General features: G+C 41.0%; 1 protein-coding gene across 5 annotated transcripts in view; it reads right to left on the bottom strand.

The window, feature by feature from the left end:
• Positions 1–1377: 1377 nt before the first annotated feature.
• jarid2b (jumonji and AT-rich interaction domain containing 2b) overlaps positions 1378–19477 on the bottom strand; it is a 228595-nt gene continuing 210495 nt past the window's right edge. For all 5 annotated transcript variants that reach the window (XM_061908483.1, XM_061908487.1, XM_061908484.1 and 2 more), the window contains 12 exons: positions 19024–19477; positions 15293–15825; positions 15114–15206; positions 14912–15030; positions 14758–14828; positions 11443–11557; positions 11249–11354; positions 8795–8977; positions 6019–6149; positions 5768–5942; positions 5552–5659; positions 1378–3142 (listed from right to left, as the gene is read on the bottom strand). The exon at positions 19024–19477 is cut by the window's right edge and continues 918 nt beyond it. In XM_061908483.1, coding sequence (XP_061764467.1) covers positions 2915–3142; positions 5552–5659; positions 5768–5942; positions 6019–6149; positions 8795–8977; positions 11249–11354; positions 11443–11557; positions 14758–14828; positions 14912–15030; positions 15114–15206; positions 15293–15825; positions 19024–19477 — 2316 coding nt within the window. In that variant the 3' untranslated portion in view covers positions 1378–2914. The remainder of the gene's footprint in view (positions 3143–5551; positions 5660–5767; positions 5943–6018; positions 6150–8794; positions 8978–11248; positions 11355–11442; positions 11558–14757; positions 14829–14911; positions 15031–15113; positions 15207–15292; positions 15826–19023) is intronic.

Raw genomic sequence — 19477 nt, 5'->3', positions numbered from 1 at the left:
TCCACAATACGCCGATAGGAAGATGTGAGTCGGGTGTGTCGTGACCTCCGTGGCGGAGGCTCCGCCGAACCTCTGAGGCCGACTCACTGAACCCCTAGGGTTTGATCGAACCCAGGTTAAGAACCACTGGTTTAGCTGATTAGAGAGCTAGCTTCTGTAGCTACAGTAGATAGGTAGTATGTTTGCCTTAATCCTGTGAGAATCCTGCATGTGACTAAAGCATTAAAGGAGCAATATGTAAGAATTCCATATCAAGTCATCATTTAATGGTTCTGATATGTCAAAAAGCCTTAATAAATCATGTTGTTTTCGAATACCTTTAAAGCCGGTAACGGTAGTTCAGCCGGGATATGCTCATTTAAAAATTAGATTTGCAGCCTTTCAAACTCTTGTTTTGTTTTCGATGCCCCGCTCATTTGACCGACTAGAAAGTCTGTGAGTGTGTCACATTTAGGTTGTCAGTTATGCACCGCCATTTTTTGTCGGGCTACTGCCCCTGGTAAAGTTACTAAACATGTCAGACCTTAGTAAATCTATAAGGCCTCGTTACGATTCTCAAATTATTCAGGACAAAGGCAAGAACAAAACAAAGATTTGTATCGGGGATGGCTTTGACAGATAGAGACGATTGAAGGCGGAGAAGATTTTTTCAACTGATGCTAAACTTGCTAATTCCCTCTTTGAAAGGTAAGTCAGGCATTTACTTTTTCTTATTACTTGTACTACATGAAAATGGACATTTGGTATGTAAACTATATTGTACATACAGTCTATGACCTCGTCTAACAAAGCTGGTATGGTGTTAGATCCGCATACTAACGTTGACATCTGTGTTTGACATCAAATAAATTGATGGAACGCTGACACACAAGTTCATGAAATAATTAATTACTGTATTTTCTGGCTGAACGAACGCACCGATATTTAAACTGCACACACCACATTTGAGCATACCTATTTTAAATCTGTTACCCTCACCGACCTATAAGTTGCAGATAATGTGTGTGCGTGTATACATACATACATACACAGTCTGTATGTATATATATATATACCATTAATTGATTAACGTGGACCCCGACTTAAACAAGTTGAAAAACTTATTCGGGTGTTATCATTTAGCGGTCAATTGTACGGAATATGTACTGTACTGTGCAATCTATAATAAAAGTATAGATCAATCAATCAATATACTGCTGCTGAATCTGTCAACAAAAAACTGAGTACATTTAAAACTATGTTTTTTTTAAACAAGTCTATGTTGATGCAACATGAACTTATTTGGTGTGAACCTGACCAAATACCGTAACTACATATTTCTTATTAGCAGCATAAACAAACACAGTTGTGTAGCGAGCACAGAGTAAGAGTCGTGAGCAGCTTGCAAAATGTTGACAGTGAATTGTCGGCAAGTTTTTATTTTTTTCAACCTTAAAAGTACAAACTGCAAAATAGTAAAAAAGTGTGTAACCAACAAGAGACTCTTTGCGGGAGGCGGCACCAATAAATTAAGAGACTCACTTGTCAGCGAGCACTTGGTAGAAAAAGGAACGGGAAAACAAAAAGCAGCCGGATAAGAAGAAGAACACAAGAAAACGTTAAGGCCATTAAAAAGTCGACCACTTTTTTGTGTCACGTTGAAAATGGCCGACGTGTGCGTCTCCTTAAATAGTCCCCAAAGAGTTTCAGTCTGCGCGCGCTGACAAAGTGGGTTTTGGAGGATTTGTCCTGGACAATCAAACACCAGCAAGCTCAGTGCAACACCACCTTCTCAGCCTCTTTTTCCTCCTCCTTTTCCCTTTTCTTGACAAAAGTAAAGCTAACAAAGAAAAATTGGGGGGGGGTGGCAGTCGTCTTATTTCTTATTATTGATATAAGCAGCACTTAAACGTTTTATTTCTGTACACCGGAGCGACCCTGTCAGCGTCACACGGATGAAGAAAGGGAAAATGTAAGGCTTTTTCTTCATCATCATCATCATCATCACTATCTTCCTCTTTCCTAAACCCCCCCGCCCACCCACCGAAAGGCTCAAGTATGTAGAGAAATTTACAGAATTATGTACAAAGTTTTGTTTCTAGAAGAAAAGAAGAAAAAACCCAAAGTAATAAAACAAAGTTCACATTTTAAACTAGTGGCTCTACTTAATAAAGTTAAAAAAAAAAAACACACTTCATAATAATAATAATATTAATGTTGACGGGTGAAACAAGAGGACTGGAAGAATGGAATGTTAACACGATTGCACTTCTCCAACCAGAAAAAGATTATGAAAAAAAAAAAGGGTTGCGGGGCAAGCTTGAGCTGGCGGCTAATGCTAAATGGTTAACTGGCTCCACATTGTTGTTTGAAGAGAAGTGAGCTTGCACAGTAACAACTATGGTGGATCTGCACCGTCCACCAGGAAGTCAAGTGGCCGCTAACCCCCCAACTTGCTTAAAAGAACATTAATATCAAGTGGAAAAGGAAGCTAAACATGTTCCAAAAAAAAAAAAAAAAAAGAGATGAAGATGAATGAGGAAAAACCACCAACAGTAATGAAAGTTTTGTTTCAACTGGCATGGCTACTACAGCGCCCCCTCTGGTGTCAAAGTGATAACGCATCAAAAAAACAGATTCTAAAAACAAACCTTGGGTAAGGACTTATGTCACGTTTTTCTGTTGGGGACAAAAAAATCTAATTAGAAATATTTATTTTCACCATATCAGTTGGGTGTGTGTGTGGGGGGGGGGGGGGGGGGGGGGGACAAAAAGTAGCGGGGGTCAATTTAAAAGAAAAAAAAAGTGAAAACTCTTTCACACTAGTGCAAAACCACATCTTGCTTTGCTCCTTATATGGTCATACGATCAATATTTTGGGTGAGTTATTCTGTGTCGGGGGGGGGGGGGGGGGGGGGGCTGCTATGGGGGGGTTTCAGGAGACAGTGGCGGCCTTGGGCATGTGAGTGGAGGACAGGCGTGCCAGCGACACCTCCATGGTGCCGCGTTTACGGGCTGCCCGCCTGGCCGGCGAGGCTTTGGCTGATGGGCTGATGCTGATGCAGGCCTCGCCCCCTACTGTTCCCATGATGACTCCGCCCCCACCGCCGCCCTTCAACATGGCCCGCCCACACACCTGGTTCACCAGGTTGTTGATTTGCTCCTGAAAGAAAAATCAAACATTGTTCGTACACACATTGTACATCATCATCATTGTTTTTATACGACTTAAGTCTTATTAGGGCCCGCATGGCCCATTGTAAAAGGAATCCCAGCAGGAGTCCTTTTACAATGGGACAAAGGACCTATTAAATCTGTAAGGTTTTATTATTCTTTATTATTATTATTAGGGACCCTATCTGTCCCTATTGTACCTATTGTATTTCGTATTCCGCACCTTCGCGCCATGATTTGTCCCCCTTAACATGCTTCAAAACTCACCAAATTTCACACACACATCGGTATGGCAAACCTTCCCAACTTATTAAGCAACCAAACCCCAAGAATAAAAATTGCGCTCTAGCGCCCCCTAGAAAAAAAAAAAAACAGACTGCTTGTAACTTCCGTTAACAATGTTGTGGAGACATGAAACAAAAACCTCTATGTGGGACTGACTTAGACCTACAATTCATAATTTTACCTTCCAGGGCAAAAATCAACAAAAAGTTGACAAAAACCCCTTCGAAACAAAATTTTCCTAAAAAATGTTATTTTTGCCTCTTTGAGCTGTAATTTGTCCCCCTTAAAATGCTTCAAAACTCACCAAATTTCACACACACATCGGTATGGCAAACCTTCCCAACTTATTAAGCAACCAAACCCCAAGAATAAAAATTGCGCTCCAGTGCCCCCTAGAAAAAAAAAAAAAACAGACTGCTTGTAACTTCCGTTAACAATGTTGTGGAGACATGAAACACAAACCTCTATGTAGGACTGACTTAGACCTACATTTCATAATTTTACCTTCCAGGGCAAAAATCAACAAAAAGCCCTTCGAAACAAAATTTTCCTAAAAAATGTTATTTTTGCCTCTTTGAGCTGTAATTTGTCCCCCTTAAAATGCTTCAAAACTCACCAAACTGGACACACACATCAGGACTGAGGAAAATTGTGATCTAATAAAAAAAACAAAAACCCCAAAACTCAAAATTGCGCTTTGGCACAATTTTGGAATAAAACACAGAAAAAACTGCTTGTAACTTCCGGTAGGAATGTTGGAGAGACATGAAACAAAAACCTCTATGTAGGTCTCACTTAGACCTACATTTTAGTAATTGACATTATTCAGCAAAAATCAATAGGAAGTTGGCAATTACCCCTCCAAAACAAAGGTTTTGTAAAAACCCGTCACCTTTTTTCAAACATTATCTCCTCTGAGCGCGTTTGGTGTGTCGGCTTCAAACTCGCACAGGAGAGAGATTGAACCCTTCTGATTAAAAGTTATCAAAAGAGTTTTAATAACTGCTCCGGTTTTGATTTTACACTCCTTCAAAGAACCGCTTTGCAAAGTTTCATAAAAAATGTCATTTTTGCCTCTTTGAGCTGTAATTTGACCCCCTTAAAATGCTTCAAAGTGCAAGTTATAGCTCTACTATACAAAGCGAAAGCCATTTATCAACAACATCCACAAACGCTGAGCTGTAATTTAACCCCCTTAACATGCTTCAAAGCTCACCAAATTTTACACACACATCAGGACTGGCGAAAATTGCCATCTAATAAAAAACCAAACCCCAAAAATAAAAATTGCGCTCTAGCGCCTCCTAGGAAAAAAAACCTGACAAAACTACTTGTAACTTCCGTTAGGAATGTCGTACAGACCATCCATTTTCTACCGCTTATTCCCTTTCGGGGTCGCGGGGGGCGCTGGCGCCTATCTCAGCTACAATCGGGCGGAAGGCAGGGTACACCCTGGACAAGTCGCCACCTCATCGCAAGGCCAACACAGATAGACAGACAACATTCACACTCACATTCACACACTAGGGCCAATTTAGTGTTGCCAATCAACCTATCCCCAGGTGCATGTCTTTGGAGGTGGGAGGAAGCCGGAGTACCCGGAGGGAACCCACGCATTCACAGGGAGAACATGCAAACTCCACACAGAAAGATCCCGAGCCTGGATTTGAACCCAGGATTGCAGGAACTTCGTATTGTGAGGCAGACGCACTAACCCCTCTGCCACCGTGAAGCCCTTAAAAGCCCTTACACACACATCTGGACTGGCGAACTGTCGTACAGACATGAAACAAAAACCTTCCTTCAGCAAAAATCATCAGGAAGATGGCAAAAACCCCTTCAAAACAACATTTTCCTAAAAAAATTTCATTTTTGCCAGTGTGTCGATGTTACGCCGAGTAGGTAAGTCTACCTGTTTGCTCATGGCAGCTACTACTATCCATGCATCTTCTAATGCTTATCCGGGTTTGGGTCGCAGGGGCAGCAGGCAAAGCGGGCCCCGACCAACGCTGCTTGCAGCTTTCGTTGTATTTAAACTTAGTATTTGCACACAGATCCACTTTTTTTTAATATACATTTAAAAAAATGATTAATGAGAGAAAGGGAGACCCACCTCGTCATAGCGATACATCATCTTGAGGCCTCTGCAAGACTTGTGTTTCTCCACGTAGCGCAGTGCACACTCCAGACAGAAGACCACGTTGTCGGTTTCCTGGACCACCTGCCAACATACACACACACACACACACACACACACACACAAGGTCACATGTCTGTGTCACGCTGACGAGGCGCTCAAGTGCAGCTGTCACAGTTGTTCGGTGCTCACCATGGACAAGTAGCAGAGGTCCTGGCAGATCTGGCAGCGTCTCTCCGAAGACTCCAGCGCTATCCACTTACCGCGAGGCTTCTTGCGCCCCTCGCCGCCATCGTGGGCGCCGTAGCGGGCTGTAGAGAGGAGGCCCGCCTTGTAAAGTTCCTGCCGCTGGTGCATCTCTATGTTCCTGAGGGACGCCATGATAGACAACATGAGGACAGCGGCGAGATGGCGAGTAGGATGGAGGCGGTGTGTCAACCCACCTGAGGTCTCTGAGAAGGGCGGAGATGGTGGTGAGGAGGAGGCCGTTGTCCCGCTTGGACTCGGCCGTGGCGATCTGGTAGAGCAGCTTCTCCATGGAAAAAGGTTTGGCTATGCGGCGACACTTCAGGTCCTGTTTGCACACGTACACACTTGCAACCACTAAAATATACTTTGAGTATTCATCTTCAAAATAATACATGCGGAAGCACATGATGGACATTTACTGGCTTCTGTGCCGGTAACATGCTGTAACACCACATGGCCACAAGAGGACAGTGTTGTGAAGGCTCCAATGCAGGGGAAACTACTTTTCTTTCATTCTGATTACACATCAAAGAGTGTATTCCAAATAAAGAAAACGGTTATAGCGAATGTCAAAGTAATATAAAGATGAAGTAGTGCTGGGGGGGCTAATGAGGGCCACATGCCAGTTAAAGGTCTACTGAAACCCACTACTACCCACCACGCAGTCTGATAGTTTATATATCAACGATGAAATATTAACATTGCAACACATGCCAATACGGCCTTTTTAGTTTACTAAATTGCAATTTTAAATTTCCCGGGAGTTTCGTCTTGAAAAAGTCGTGTAATGACGCGTACGCAAGATGTCACGGGTTTTTAGGATGTATGAGCGCTACGCACACACACAGATAAATGTCGTCAGCTTTAACGGCATAATTACACAGTTTTTTGGACATCTGTGTTGCTGAATCTTTTGCATTTTGTTCAATTAATATTGGAGAAGTCACAGCAGAAAGATGGAGTTAGGAAGCTTTAGCCTTTAGCCACACAAACACACGGTGATTACTTGTTTAAAATTCCTGGAGGTGAAACTTTACTATGGATCAGAAAATACTTTTTTTTTTCATGTTTTTCCATATTAAATTCAGTTTACAAAAAAAAAAAAACATATGAGGCGCTGTGGCTTAGCCTAGCATATAAAATAAATCACTTACGGAATGGAATGTCAACGAGCAGGTTTCGGTGAGAAAATTGTGGTTAAAAAGTCGCTTCTTACCGGAGAAAATCTGAGCTTGTGCCGTCCATAGCTGCCGTCAACTCCCCTGAGACACTGGCGTCAAGACACCCGTGGAGACACACCTCCGACTATCAGGTACTATTTAACTCACTAAAACACTAGCAACACAATAGAAAGATAAGGGATCTCCCAGAATTATCCTAATAAATGTGTCTAAAAACATCGGACTCCGTCCCAATACAATCGCGTTTGTTGTTTTTTGAACTTTTTTTTTTTTTCTAGTCTGTCGCTATCAATATCCTCAAACACGAATCTTTCATCCTCGCTCAAATTAATGGGGAAATTGTCATTTTCCCGGTCCGAATAGCACTTTTTGTTGGAGGCTCCCATCATAAACAATGTGAATAAGTGAGGAGCCATCAAACATGTGACGTCATCGTCTGCGACTTCCGGAAAAAGCAGGGCTTTTGTCTTAACACCGAAAGTTGTGAACTTTATCGTTGATGTTCTCTCCTAAATCCTTTCAGCAAAAATATGGCAATATTTGATAAAATGATAAAGTATGACACATAGAATGGACCTGCTATCCCCGTTTAAATAAGAAAATGTCATTTCAGTAGGCCTTTAAGGCAGTGGGCCGCTTGAAACAGCAAATGATATGACTTTGCTTATGCATTAATATATTGGATAAATATTTCCATTCTGCAAAAAGTTTTTTGTTTTTTTTACAACAAATTACGCTAAGTGGAAACAGTACCACTGTGGGTTTTTTTTTTAGGAAAACCCCCCACGCCGCGGCAGCTTAATCGTCAGAATTTTACTGTAAAATAAATGTAAAGTGTTTTTTTTGTTTGTTTTTTAACAACATATTACTGTCAATGAAAAACGAGTACGGTACCAGTTTTTTTTATTCTGGCAAATGAGCTGACACTTTTTTTTCCCCTAAAAAATGTGGAACTGTTTTCCATTTACAGTAATACACCGTAAAAACAACAATTCTAGCTTTAATGCAAAAAAACAACTGACAACTCAGTTTGATGGAGAACTAACTGGCTTTGCGGGAAGCAGACATTTAATTATTTTAACAAAAAGACAGTTTGGAAAGTGTGATCATATATTTGTGGAAATGTTGGATAATATTAAGGTTTAAATGGTATGCCATGGTGGAAGAGGGGTTAGTGCGTCGGCCTCACAATACGAAGGTCCTGAGTAGTCTGGGGTTCAATCCCGGGCTCTGGATCTTTCTGTGTGGAGTTTGCATGTTCTCCCCGTGAATGCTTGGGTTCTCTCAAAGTGTTGTGAGCATTATACACGCTCTTTTAAACATAATAACTGTGCCTCTACTCACAGCAGTGAGTGACAAGCCTGAACACCAAACAAATCGCTCAAACCCACAATCAATTCTCAATCACTATAGTTGGTAATTGTGAAGAATACAGACATCTTCTGAATATTTTCGATTACTAAAATTATGTTATATTTTGGGTTTAAAATAACATAACTTTGACCAAGCTGCAAAAAGCCCCTTTAAGTCATTCTTTTCTCGACACCATGACACTGGCACCATCTGTCCACAAGGGAATACTGTTGTTTCCTACATTACATTACATGTGGCACCAATGAACCACAAGGGGGCAGTGTTGTGAAGCTATCGCAAGAGAGTTACTGAAAGCTAATCATGAATGCATGTTTATTATATTACTAAATCAGACTGTAGTCGCAACAACTGGCCACAATAGAGCAGTGATTTAAAGTCTGGCAATGCAAAAGAGGGGAAAATACAATGTTCTGACCTTTGCCGCCTGGTATCCCAGGTTCATCCAGTGTGGTGTGGCAAAGTGCACCGTCTCAGACACGCTGTAACCGCAGCACACTTTGGACACGAAGGCGCCAGGGAAGCAGACCACAAACTGGCCGCTACGCTGGACCGTGCGGTGAACCTTGATGCCCTCGCGGCACAGCACCTCTGGAGAAATCTAGAGAAAAATAAAAAACTGTTCTCATGTCTGCAATTTGATATTATGTAGACACAAACATTATATGTATATGTGTGTATTTATATACATACACGTGTATATATACACACACACATTCTGTATATACATATATATACATTAGGGCTGTTAAATCCTTGGGCACCACATGATTTGCTTTACAATCGATTCTCGATTCAAAGTCCACAATTTTTTAACTACATTCCTCCACTAAATAAATGAATGGCTTTGATCAATTTCTGTATTATGTAAAATAAAATGAAGTGAATTATATTTATATAGCGCTTTTTCTCAAGTGACTCAAAGCGCTTTACATAGTGAAACCCAATATCTAAGTTACATTTAAACCAGTGTGGGTGGCACTGGGAACAGGTGGGTAAAGTGTCTTGCCCAAGGACACAACGGCAGTAACTAGGATGGCACAAGCGGGAATCGAATCTGCAACCCTCAAGTTGCTGGCACAGCCACTCTACCAACCGAGCTATGCCGCCCCACAATGACAACACAAATATAACATGCTTTTGACGTTGATTCAATGTCTGGATATAACAGGCTTTTGACGTTGATTCAATGTCAGGTTGCGACGTTGATTTGACCATGGAAATTTGGTCATTTCTCAACCAATATTCTACAAGACAAATACAACGTTGAAAAAACATGCTTTTTGACGTTGATTCAATGTCAGATTGTGATGTTGATTTGACATCGAAATTTGGTCATTTCCCAACCAATATTTTACAACACAAATACAATGTTGACGTCAGGTTGTGACGTAGATTTGAACTTTAAATTTTGGTCATTTTTCAACTAATATTCTACAACACAAATATAACGTTGACACTTTTGACGACATTTATTCAATGTCTGGTTGTGACGTTGGTTTGACATTGAAATTTGATAATTTCCCAACTAATAGTCTACAACACAAATTAAACATCAACGTCACAACCTGACATTGATGGGTTTTGTTTTAAAAAATGCTTCCCGAGCATTTACTAAAGTCAAATACAAATAAGGCAACAAGATAAGTATCCCACACTTCTTTTCTAAAATAAATCAGTACAGCAGCTATGGGCATCTACAGTACATCAACTATAGGATTTGCCTGAGTGGCTGGATAGGACAGATTTAAATACATAAGAAATAAGTACTAAAAACATGGTTTTGAATTTATTAAGAATTGTTACAAATAAGAATCGCGATTGATCTGAAAATCAATTTGTTTGACATCCCTAATATACATATGTACATACACACACAGTATATATGTAGATATACATACAGTGGGGCAAAAAAGTATTTAGTCAGCCACCGATTGTGCAAGTTCTCCCACTTAAAATGATGACAGAGGTCTGTAATTTTTATCATAGTACACTTCAACTGTGAGAGACAGAATGTGGCAAAAAAAAATCCAGGAATTCACATTGTAATTTATTTGTAAATTATGGTGGAAAATAAGTATTTGGTCAACCATTCAAAGCTCTCACTGATGGAAAGAGGTTTTGGCTCAAAATATCACGATACATGGCCCCATTCATTCTTTCCTTAACACGTATCAATCGTCCTGTCCTCTTAGCAGAAAAACAGCCCCAAAGCATGATGTTTCCACCCCCATGCTTTACAGTAGATGGTGTTCTTGGGATGCAACTCAGTATTCTTCTTCCTCCAAACACGACGAGTTAGGTTTATACCAAAATGGATACATGGATGATACAGCAGAGGATTGGGAGAATGTCATGTGGTCAGATGAAACCAAAATAGGGCCATGCATTGTGAGATTTTGAGCCAAAACCTCCTTCCATTGGTGAGAGCTTTGAATGGTTGACCAAATACTTATTTTCCACCATAATTTACAAATAAATTATTCAAAATTCCTACAATGTGAATTCCTGGATATTTTTTTCACATTCTGTATCTCACAGTTGAAGTGTACCTATGATGAAAATTACAGACCTCTGTCATCATTTTAAGTGGGAGAACTTGAATATCGGTGGCTGCCTAAATACTTTTTTGCCCAACTGCATGTGTATATACATATATGTATGTGTATATATAAATGCATATATGTATATATACATGCATACATAAATATATTCTATAATAAAAGTATATATGTGTTTATATGCATGTATACATATTCAATATAAATATATATATATATATATATAAAATCGGTCTATCTAAATGTGTTAGAATGTATACATTGTAACAACGAAACAGCAAAAATCATTATTGCTGTATCTACACACTGACCATGATGTTCTTCTCCAACATTTCTAGTCCTGGGGTCCCGTTAGCCTGCAGCAGTGTATGGACCACCTTGTCCAGCTTGGACTTCTCCTCAGCAGGGACAGAATACCTGCAGGAGGACACATTGGATACAGCTGAAGTTAGTTAGACTTCAAGTACAATAACGACATGAATGAGGAAGAGTGTGACCCACTTACCAAATGCAATCAGCACCAGTGTGTAGGTAATCGATATATGGAAGGCGATTTTGGTCTCGAGACCAACATGAGGTAGAAAAGACCATACCAACGTTAAGCCAGGGAATAGTTACCCCTGCAGGCAGAGATGAAAACAACATGTTTACAGGAAGTACTGGGAATCCATACAATTAAAATGTTTTTCACTGATTTGTATATTTGCATTTATTTCAAATACATTTACGTAATGGTGATTTTAGGTTGTTTGCACATTCAAACTATTCACCCAACTGAAAAAAACAATCATTTACATATAAATATTTATGTAAAAATGCAACAGGTGGCTTAAGGTTATTTTAGCCAATCAGAAGGCTAAAAAAAAGTCCCAAAAGTATCATCACTGCTTCCAGGAAAAATACATATTGCATGTCAATGTAAAGTTAAGACTAAACTTCTAAAAAATACTTCATGTGTGAAAGTAAATGTAGTTATTATATCCACACAAAGCCAAAGCTCAACCGTTATGTTTTTTTCAGGGCCGATACCGATGATTACTAGTCAACACGGCTAATGACTGATATTTGGAACCAATTTTAATTTGCAGTCAAATGTGTTTAAACATGAATAGTATACATCAGCAAATAGCCAGACAAAACTTTAGGTTGTTTTTAAAACTTGATTTTTGAGAAAAGGGACGTAAGTAGCAACGAAATGTTTAATGTGGCGCTAGTGTGGTTAATTTCGCAGCAAACAACATCAGGGGACTTCGCAAACACCTTTATTACAATACATATGTCTAAGACAAGCATCAACATTTGCATTTCAAAAGATTGGAAATCTCTTTGGAAAATTGTTAAAAATATGGCATTTCTCTACATCATTCACCATCTAATCAATTTGATAGCCTTTATACAATATATGTAATACATTGTAAGATTTCCTCGTGAGTAGTGATGTTTTTCGTTAAGACTTTACCGATGCAATACCCTTATTGAAATTGCTATTTACCTGTACTCTCACCGGTGCTATACGTCATCTGTGCTAATGAAGATGTGAAAAATGCAGTTTTAATAGTATTTCAATGAGTGCAAGAGGTGGAACACCTCCAAGAGGATGTACTGTAACTTCTCACAACAGGCAAGGTAAACAAATCAAGTATGTTTGCCAATGCAGGTGTTATGGTATCATCTCTACAGAACACAGAGATCCATCACGCTCTTTCTGTTCATTACAACTACACTCAGCTGGAAATAATATTTATGCATAGCATGCAAGTGCAAAACAGACGTTTTACATGATACATCAAATACATCGTATAGATCAATACAATCAATTGCAATGTTATATGGGTGTGCAATTTGTAACAACGGGAATTGACATTTAAGCAAAATGTCTTTTAATGCCACATTGGAATGATGTCAGACGGCAACCAGAGACTTGGCAGTGAATGTTATATTACTTCAAAGCAACTTTATGGATTATTCCATCCATCAATCCATTTTCTACCGCTTATTCCCTTTTGGGGTCGCTGGCGCCTATCTCAGCTACAATCGGGCGGAAGGCGGGGTACACCCTGGACAAGTCGCCACCTCATCGCAGGGCCAACACAGATAGACAGACAACACTCACACTGACATTCACACACTAGGGCCAATTTAATGTTACCAATGAAGCTATCCCCAGGTGCATGTCTTTGGAGGTGGGAGTACCCGGAAGGAACCCACGCATTCACGGGGAGAACATGCAAACTCCACACAGAAAGATCCCGAGCCCGGGATTGAACCCAGGACTGCAGGACCTTCGTATTGTGAGGCAGAGGCACCAACCCCTCTGCCACCGTGAAGCCATAAATTATTATATTATTCAATTATTATTATATTATGTGTTCACTTCAAACAAACACCTTGTTTGATTTGAAAAACTTTTAAGGAGGAAATATTGTTTGTTAAAAAATTGTGTGTGGTGTTGCTTCCTTATTTATCATTATTCAAAGCGGACTGTAACATGTAGCAGCGGCAGCTGAACTGGATGTGATAGCGTGTCCTAATTACGACGGTCAACTGGAACAAAAATACCAATAGCAGTACCGTTAGTCCAGAAACTTCATGGCCCTCATGGACCCACCTAATTAGGAACTGGTACGAAATTACTGGTACTCGGTATACACCCCTACAAGTGAGGATCTCTAAAATTCTAATAACATCAATTCAGAGCTCCTTCACGTAGATTATGGTTGAGACATTTCTTAGGCTGGCTGACTTCATTTCTTCCTGGGTTTTCCCAGAAAATATGAGAGTGTGTGAGCTGCAGACGGATCCTCTTTGCCTGTATAATTTCATATTTGTCAAGATATTTACGCAAAGGTGGGGTTTTTGGCAGAGATATATTTTCTGTCGCGTTGTCATGTCATTGAATGACGAAACATGAAACTCGCGGCGCTCCCGAGTGTCGCGGTTGGAAGTTTGATCATTGCAGTAGCGAAAACAAGTAAAATGGGATGGGGCCGACGCCAGAAGAAGAAGAAAAACTGGATTCCCCGTAACAGGTAGAGGTAGCAGACGTACTGTAGGTGACATTAGAAGGAGGAAAAGGCTGCAGCAAAGGCAGCTGATTTTTCACAAGTGATTAAATATTACCTTATCAAAACATATTTGTGGAAAATTATTGACAATGAGTCATTTTTGTTCTTAAATTATTTATTTTTTTACACCTGACTAGAAAAAAGGGAACTTGCTTGAGCAGTGCTTATTACATTATACTTCACTATCTTTTATGTATTTTTATTAATCTATATGGGTACCATACGTCTAAATATTGTATCTGCTGGTGTAGTTCTGTTTTAAGAAAAAGAAAAGAAAAGCAGATACCGACAGAAAAAGGTCTCACACTCCATCCATCCATTTTCTACCGCTAATCCCTTTTGGGGTCGCTGGCGCCTATCTCAGCTGCATTCGGGCGAAAGGCAGTGTACACCCTGGACAAGTCACCACCTCATTGAAGGACCAACTCAAATAGACAGACAACATTCACACCCACATTCACACACTAGGGCCAATTTAGTGTTGCCAATAAACTTATCCCCAGGTGCATGTCTTTGGAGGTGGGAAAAAGCCGGAGTACCCACACAGTCACGGAGAGAACATGCAAACTCCACACATAAAGATCCCCAGCCCGGGATTGAACCCAGGACTGCTCAGGACCTTCGTATTGTCTCACACTGTTATGTCAAAATGCCAAATAATCCGTCGATCTTTAACAAAGACCATCTAAAAAAAAAAAAACTTTCATAAACAAATCTAAATATGCAAAATGATGCCAAGTGCGGAGTGTTCTTACCGGGCACGGCACCGAGGTGCCTCAGGATGGATCCAGAGTTATTGGGGAGGACAGTGAGGTTCCATCCGTGTCTGAACAAGAGAGGGCACCAGAGACACACGCCATCAGACACCAGGGTCATGTTTGTCAGCATTAGAGGAAAGCCTGGACTCACTTTGAAAAAGGTTCAGACTTCCCGGTGGGGAATCCACTTCCGTGCGTGCTAGTGTCCACCTTCCCACAATGCACTGCCACGTGGCCGTCCCTCTGCTCCACGATGCGCCAGTACTCTTGCTGCAAGACCAGAGAGCGCGTCTTGGATCAACAGCGCATGCATGAAATGGACAGGATGAAGATGCTCAGGTGTGCTTGCTAACCTCCACTTCAGTAGCAGCGGGCTCCTTGTTGAAGCACATGGTCATGGTGTTGCGTGCTATCCTGAAGAAGTTGGTCAGCGACACGGACTTCCCCTGCAAACACCAACGCGCACTGAATCCCAGCATCCAAAATACGCAACAGGTAGAAAAAAATACCAAGTAGTAATCCATGTGCTCACCTTGTAAATACACTTGTGCTGCTCACTGAGGACACCATTGTTGTCCTTCTCCTCTTCCTCCCTGTCCTCTCTGCTGCGTTTTTCCTGAGCGAAGAGCCGGCGTCGGCCTGCTTTGACCTGAGCCTCCAGCTCTTTCAGATGTTGATACACGCCGTTAGTGCGCTGGTGACACGCCGCCGCCAACCCGCCGCCGCCCACCAGCCCGTTCTTGGGCTCGTAGCGCGGCAACGCCAGCGCGCCGGGCGCCGCGGGGTCCGAGAGGGCCTCCAGAGGCCCGCGGCGAGACTCCAGCCGCCTCTTCTCCTGCAGCACCTCCGCTTGCAGCCGGAGGCGCTCCTCGGCGCCCAGCGAGTCGTAGGAGATGAGGTACTGCAGGTACGCCTCCTGCAGCTTAGCCAGGCGGTCCTGCGCTGACTTGGGGATGCGGAGGAGGTCGGCCAGCTTGGTCCACTTCTTCAGGTCCATCACCTGTTGCATGCCGCCCATGTCATTGATCAGGTGGAAAAAGCGCGCCAGGTCCACTTCACAACCACCTGGAAGAAGAAAACCCCAATTATCAATCCTAACTTTTAGATCACACACTCCAGTTAAACCTAGAGGAGCACAAACACTGCTTTTAAGTAGAAATAATTACCTCAAGTACTTTTCTTTGTATTGTTTGTAAATAAATGTATTTAATGGTTATTTGGAAGGTTTTATTTTATTTTTTGACTTTTTGTGCTCGATTCGATGTTATTCAATGGTAACATCTACCGTATTTTTCGAATTATAAGTCGCGCCGGAGTATATGTCGCACCGGCCGAAAATGCATAATAAAGAAGGGAAAAAACACATACCGGGGTTTAAGTCGCATTTTTGGGGGAAATTTATTTGATAAAACCCAACACCAAGAATAGAAATTTGAAAGGCAATTTAAAATAAATAGGGAATAGTGAACAACAGGCTGAATAAGTGTACATTATGACGCATAAATAACCAACTGAGAAGGTGCCTAATAAGTTAACGTAACATATGGTAAGAGTCATTCAAATAACTATAACGTATAGAACATGCGATACGCTTATCAAACAATCTGTCACTCTTAATCGTTAAATCCGAGGAAATCTTCTTCCTCAATGTCGCTTCTAAACAACTCTGCCAACTCCAAAGGTATGTGCCGCTTCCTCTTGTCGTTTTCTGCTGCATATTTCACTACGTCCAGCTTGTAATCTGCAGTACATGATTTCCTTTTCGGTGCCATTTTTGTTCAGCCCTTCTCAGTTTTTATTAGTTACCGCCAACGTTGAAATGATCCATTTTAATAGCTACGGCAGTTGAATATAGAATTTAACAGTTAGCATTCCATGACCCACAATGCAATTCTGCCATGACCCTTCCCCATCGAATTCTTATTGGTTGACGTGTGTGTGACGATTGCTGACATTTTCTTCGTCTCTTCCGCGAATGAGATCAAAATTATTATTTGATATTTTACGGTAATGTGTAAATAATTTCACACATAAGTCGGTCCGGAGAATATGGTGCACCCCCGGCCAAACTATGAAAAAAACTAATATCTATGTCTGTATATATTTATTTATATATATATATATATATATATATATATATTTATTTATTTATTTTTTAACTTATAAAACAAAACCCCATTATAATGTGAAAATGCAATGGATAATAATTAGACAATCAGATGTCAGAAGAAAGTAATTCCTGGAAAAGGCACAATATTAAAATAAATCATACATGTGTCGAACATAATATTTTTTATATAATGTATATGTTTTTATAGAAATGGAAAATATTAAAAATATTTGTATGGAAACCACAGCATTCAGAGCCGCTCCATTATGAATACTGTTCACACTAAATCCATTTATTTACTTTTCTTAAATCAAATTTCACAGTGATTGAATGCATGTTTAGTACTAAAACAATGTCATGGGTAATAAATTGTTCAATAATATTTTTTGTAGTGCAAAAAATCTAATTTAAAACACAAAGTGTACACCTGTCCACCAGTACATCTGCTTACAAGCCCAGCACTAACAGCAGGTTTTTGAGAAAGGTTTGAGAAATCTGCCATTATATTGTTATCAGTGATGGAGCAGGAATGGGGTGGGAATATGTTTGCAGAAAAACTGTATACCAAGCACCATCTCATTCACCACGAGATCTGCTTTTAGGTTTAACAAAAGGTCTCCTCTTTTGGCCAATTGACCTTTGACCTGCTGCACTAAAACTGTTTTTAATGAGCTGGGAAGTCGTTTGGAACAAGAACATCCTCGATTTGGCTCAGCAGCATCCAGAGTGGTCTGGCTAATGGCAATGTGCTAACCCTTGCAGCTGCGTGTGAGTAAAAGGTATAACATTTAAAAAACACTGAGGAGCATGTTGAAATAAAGTTGTTGTTTTTACGGCCACAAAAGCACAAAAGTAGCACTGGGTCCTCAACCGCTGCTTGTTAAAGCCTCATAAAGTGGCAACATGATTGTGACAAACGCAAAGTGACAGGCCAATCTGGGGGAAATATTGTAGTGGTGGCCTGTGGGGGCCGTGTGCCAGCTACTTTGCTGGTGTTATTGTCGGCTATAAAGACGTTGGGAGATAAAAACATTGGATGCAGCGTTCCGTTGATAGCAATACAAAGCGCAGAGGGAAGTGAGTGCAAGCTTGCCAAAATGTAGTAAATACTGCACGTCTTTATAGGATTCTCCACTTAGTCATCACCCGGGGCGGCCGTGGCGCCACGCAGCAAACAACTCGCTGGTTCGATGCCCGGATTCAAGGAAAGGGAGATAATCGCTAGCCCACTAAAAGTATTCAAGTGTGGACTGGTCGTCCACATCCAGAACGTATCCCACCAGACACCTCAAGTGAGTTATTTGGAAAGGGAGGTTTATGGAGCACATGATCGTATTTGGGCAACTCCAAGTTATAGAAATAAAAAATAATAATATATTTAAACCATAAGCGTCCAAACGTTTTGAATCGGGGGCAGCATTGGGCTACAAAAGGTTGGCTAACTGTATGTAAAGTAACATTATATATACACACACATACACATATTTTGAGCTAAATAATCCATCCATCCATTTCCTACCGCGTATTCCCTTTGGGGTCGCGGGGGGCGCTGGTGCCTATCTCAGCTTCAATCCAGCTAAATAAAATTATTTGATATTTTACGGTAATATAGTCCGAAAAATACGGTATACATATATATATACACACATATACATGTATACATATACATATATGTATAAGTATACACATACACATATGTATAAGTATACACATACACATATGTATAAGTATACACATACATGTATGTATAAGTATACACATACATGTATGTATAAGTATACACATACACATATGTATAAGTATACACATACACATATGTATAAGTATACACATACACATATGTATAAGTATACACACACATGTATGTATAAGTATACACATACACATATGTATAAGTATACACATACACATATCTATAAGTATACACATACACATATGTATAAGTATACACATACACGTATGTATAAGTATACACATTCACAAATGTATATGTATACATATACACATATGTATAAGTATACACATTTACATATGTATATGTATACTTCGAAAATTTGGTTGGTGCAGCTCTACGGTCGGGAAGATACAATAGTTTCATTATTGTGCACACTAGTAGATCATTGTGTATTCCTGTCTGTGTGTGTGTGTCTTACCAATGACAGGCGTGTCGTCCATGGTAATGCCCTGAGATTTGAGGTGCTTTCGAATGCAGGCCAGGCGCTGCACGTTGGGCCCCCAGCGCCGCCCCAGCATGTGAACCCTCTGCACTGTGGTCACAAAGCGCATTTCCTCGCTCAGCTTGCACTCAGGCCGCCAGTCAGCTGGCGGCACCACGCGGCACATGCCGGCATCCTCGGCCTGCTCCCGCACGGTGTCTAAATACACCAGCGGGTCCTGGAACTCACGCGGCACCGGCAAAAAGACGGGCACCTCGCCCAGTACCCCCCAGCCGTCGGGCCTGCTCCGCTGTCGCTCACACTCCCTCTCCTGCTCGCGCTCCTTTTGCCTCGCCAGCTCCTTCTCACGTTCCCACTCCTTGTCGCGGTCGGCCGGCCGCGGCACCGCCGGCCTAAGCTGTCCGGGGTTGCCTGCAAGCAGTGAGGAGGC

The sequence above is a fragment of the Nerophis ophidion genome, linkage group LG08 (genome assembly GCF_033978795.1).
Source record: "Nerophis ophidion isolate RoL-2023_Sa linkage group LG08, RoL_Noph_v1.0, whole genome shotgun sequence".
Taxonomy (NCBI): domain Eukaryota; kingdom Metazoa; phylum Chordata; class Actinopteri; order Syngnathiformes; family Syngnathidae; genus Nerophis; species Nerophis ophidion.
Note: the sequence above shows the minus strand (reverse complement) of the source record. Positions and strands in the feature narration are given on the sequence as shown.